The sequence below is a fragment of the Amphimedon queenslandica genome, unplaced genomic scaffold (genome assembly GCF_000090795.2).
Source record: "Amphimedon queenslandica unplaced genomic scaffold, v1.1 AMPQUscaffold_9624_Cont18259, whole genome shotgun sequence".
NCBI lineage: Eukaryota > Metazoa > Porifera > Demospongiae > Haplosclerida > Niphatidae > Amphimedon > Amphimedon queenslandica.
The window spans coordinates 1-3,979 of NW_003550104.1; the positions used below are offsets into that span (position 1 = coordinate 1).

General features: G+C 36.8%; 1 protein-coding gene across 1 annotated transcript; it reads right to left on the minus strand.

The window, feature by feature from the left end:
* Positions 1-4: 4 nt before the first annotated feature.
* On the minus strand, positions 5-3,081 carry LOC100635878 (limb region 1 protein homolog; the record flags this gene model as incomplete). Its single annotated transcript, XM_003391348.2, has 8 exons — positions 2,931-3,081; positions 1,999-2,089; positions 1,910-1,940; positions 1,627-1,766; positions 1,355-1,458; positions 1,069-1,194; positions 258-398; positions 5-25 (listed from the first exon to the last, which is right to left on the minus strand). Coding segments are annotated over exons 1-8 (768 nt in total), but the record flags the coding sequence as incomplete, so codon positions are not given.
* Positions 3,082-3,979: the final 898 nt, after the last annotated feature.

The window sequence follows — 3,979 nt, forward strand, 5'->3', positions numbered from 1 at the left end:
GCCTCTGGTCAACATCAACATGAAGCTACAGTACATTATAAAGAAAGAGAAAATACATGTACATACACAATTTAATAAGACAAATAATACTTTCTAGTTTCTACTAAGTATAAAAATACTAAAAATGCAAAGGTCTAAATACATGTACAGTAGTGTAGTACACAATACATGTACACGTACATGTATGTAAAAATACATGTACATGTAGTTCATGCATGCTTTCAACCATTGAACCATGTACTGTAGTATTGGCTTACTTCAGGTTGTACTATGATAGTGCCAAGGAGTGTGAAGAGATTAGAGAAACCAATGGGAGTGCACATGCTAGTAATCAGTACACCAATCATTGACATACAGGAATAGAGTATGGGTATGTATAATACTAGACCTTTGATGTCCTGAGAGAGAGAGAGAGAGAGAGAAAGAAATAATATAAGCAGACATGAGTCAACTACATGTACATGTACATGTACATGCATGCACATGTATCAACAAAATACCTGAATATGTAGTGTACTATTAGTATAGGGTTGGATTGTTTAAATTTCAAAATGCTCATAACTCGAAAAATATTTGTCGGAAACAGCTCAAACTTTCTATACAGCATAAGTACATCAATGTGTATCAGAAAATGTAATAAAAATTGGGGGTGATTTCTGAACCATTTTTTGGAAAAAACCATGGGCTATAGCCTTGGGTATTTTTCAGATTTTTGACGTTTTCTTAAAATGGCCGTAACTTGAAAAATTGAAATCGGAATGAGCTCAAACTTTCTACACAGCATAAGTACATCAATATGTATCAGAAAATGTAATAAAAATTGGGGGTGATTTTGGAGCCATTTTTTGGAAAAATCCATGGGCTATAGCCTTGGGTATTTTTTAGAATTTTGACGTTTTCTTAAAATGGCCATAACTTGAAAATTTGAAGTCGGAATGAGCTCAAACTTTCTACACAGCATAAGTACATCAATATGTATCAAAAAATGTAATAAAAATTGGGGGTGATTTCAGAGCCATTTTTTGGGAAAAACCATGTGCTATAGTACAGAGTTCACAATATACTGACCATTAAGTAGAAGGACATGCTGTGAATGTGAAGGGTAAGTGAATCAGCAACCCAAACAGTTCCAATAACTAAGAGAGCTAACATTAGTAAGACTATCACTGCTTCATACACCCGAGACATAATACCCTGAAAGAGATAGAGCAAAGGAAAGAGAGCAGGAAACACAATAAATAATGTAAATGTAGTACAATGTTAATACACATGCACATGTACACTGTACATGTATACTGTAGTAACACATACATGTACAATGTATGTGCATGTAAATACATGTACATGTTATTACCTTTTTTGTTCCAGGAAGTCCTTCAGCTTCATAGAAAAAGTAAGCAAACGGTAGCAACAGGAACAAACATACATTGGAGCCCAGGAATACCAAATTCCACAAACCTACAGTACAGTACACAAACATATTATCACACACAATTATCATACAGTGACGCCAAATATGTACAAGCACCACACACATACATAAAAGAGTGAAAAGACAAATGATATCATAATATTTTAGAAGATAAAAGACAATACATACAGTACATGCACAATAAAAATCCTGACCTTTTACAAGTGAAGTATCTAGCCACCTGATGTATGATGTATTTGGATATATGTGACGTATTTCATTACTGATGATAGAGGAAGGGAGAAGAATGACTGAACTTAGACTAACAGAAACAGCAACTGCACACAATATTGTGCTACAAAAGAAAAGGAACGTAGGATAAACTACATGCACATGTACACGTGCATGTACATGTAGCAATAGCTAGTATACACTGTACATGTACATGTGTATGAGCATGTACATGTACATGTGCATGTACAAGTGTAATTGGCTTACGTTATTTTGTACACTATGGCATCTTGCTCATCTGAGGGTTAGAAGGGAAAACAAAGAAAGTGAAATTAATTTACGAGGATTAGACTTACTATTTAAGGCTCCACTCTCTTTTGCTTTCTTGAAATATTTAACAATTGAGTAGCCACAGATGTACACACACATGCACAAGAGGAGACTAATCTAATAGTAGAGAGGAAGAGAGAGAGAGAGAGAGAGAGAGAGAGAGAGAGTGAGAGAGAGAGAGTGTGTGAGAGAGAGAGAGAGTGAGAGAGAGAGAGAGTGAGAGAGAGAGAGTGTGTGAGAGAGAGGGAGAGTGAGAGAGAGAGAGAGTGAGAGAGAGAGAGAGAGTGAGAGAGAGTGAGGCTGACATGTAGTACTATTGCTTCTTGCACAAACAAACACAGATAATGTATAATGTATGTTTGTAAATGCACAAGTAGCACAAAATAGGTACATACATGTATAATGTACATGTGTCAGTCAAATCTGTCTATTCTGGACAACTTAGGACCATATATTGTCCTGATTATAGGTGTCCTTATTCATAATAGGCAGGTTTGACAATACATGCACAAGGCTACTTATGATAAATGTATATTTATGATAAATACATGTACATGCACTATACGTGTATATTGTAGAAGGTGTTTATGGCTATGTTGAAGAGGTACTAAACAGGAAGTAACTGCATACTATCTATAGACCACAGCTAGCCACAATATATAATAGAAGCATTATGAATATTATCAGGGAATCATCTGACTCTGAACTTGGCAGGCATTTCTTACAACGCTGCCATATTAAAAATACATGTACATGTACATGAAATGTACCAAACACAACTCCCACATCTTTAATTGGATTAATCATTGTTTACTGGTTTTATTAGCTACATCAGCAAACATGTACTTATTTCAAGAGAAAAGAAAATGAGAATGTCATTAATGAAATACAGTCAAAAGAGTTCATTAAAATACATGTGTATATTGTAAGTCCAGTATCATTGCTCTAGTTATCTTACCACGCATTCCCTCACAAAACTGTAGAAGGCTCTCTGCTCTTCTGGATCGACTAGTATATCAGGGTCTTCTATTGTTAGCGAGGAAGAAAGAAACACACTCTCTTTCTCCTCCATCAATCACCTCTCATGAAGAGGAGGCGTGTCACCAACCACGCCTTCAAAATGCAACTTCCTAGTTCCGCGCCAAAACCCGCGGCCTAACCTCTGTCTCCTTGGCAACCGATAAATGAAATGGCAGGCAATGATACCTGTGTTAATGGACTGTGGGAAGACGGTGTATGCGTGTGTGATCCTAGATATGAACTTGGTTTTAACGAGCTGGAACTAAATCCAAGGTACTGCTTGGAAGAGAAAGTGACTGTTATAGCAGTAATACCATACGTCACTGGTGAAGAGTTAGTTCACACGATTACAATTGGGCTAACCGTCTTCCTTGCCACATGGGCCATACTCTCATTTCTTGTATTGTTAATGAGCATTAAGGATATGAGTACAATACACACTGATCTACAAGTACTAAACCTAGAACTTGAGGAGTTTGTGAAAGAGAATGAAAAGTACCCACAGGCTCAAGATATGATGGATGCAACATTGTGGGAACCTCCAAGACATTTTAAGTGTCTAGAAACAGTAGATGTAATGTAATGTAATACAAAATCATTAAAATAATCATTATCTCATCTATTGTATAATAATTATTATTAATTAAAATGAATTCATTGGTTTATCATGCATGCATGCAGCCCCACCCAATCACTTTTCCTGATCATGCTAAAAAGCTAGATAATGGCTAGTAATTCCTATGCTATTTTAGTGCTGGTTGCTGTTGCAATAGCACAGTGCAGCAGTTCATCATTGAGTAGGCACACAGAAAGCAGCTCCAGCATCAAAGACAGCACCAGTTATGATGTCATTGTCTTTGGAGCAACTCCTGCAGGTTTTGCAGCCTCACTGGGAGCTAAAGCTGCTGGTGCAGAGAAAGTATTACTACTAGAACCAACAGCCTATGTTGGAGGAATGGCTTCACCAGGTGGTATTGGACTACGGGA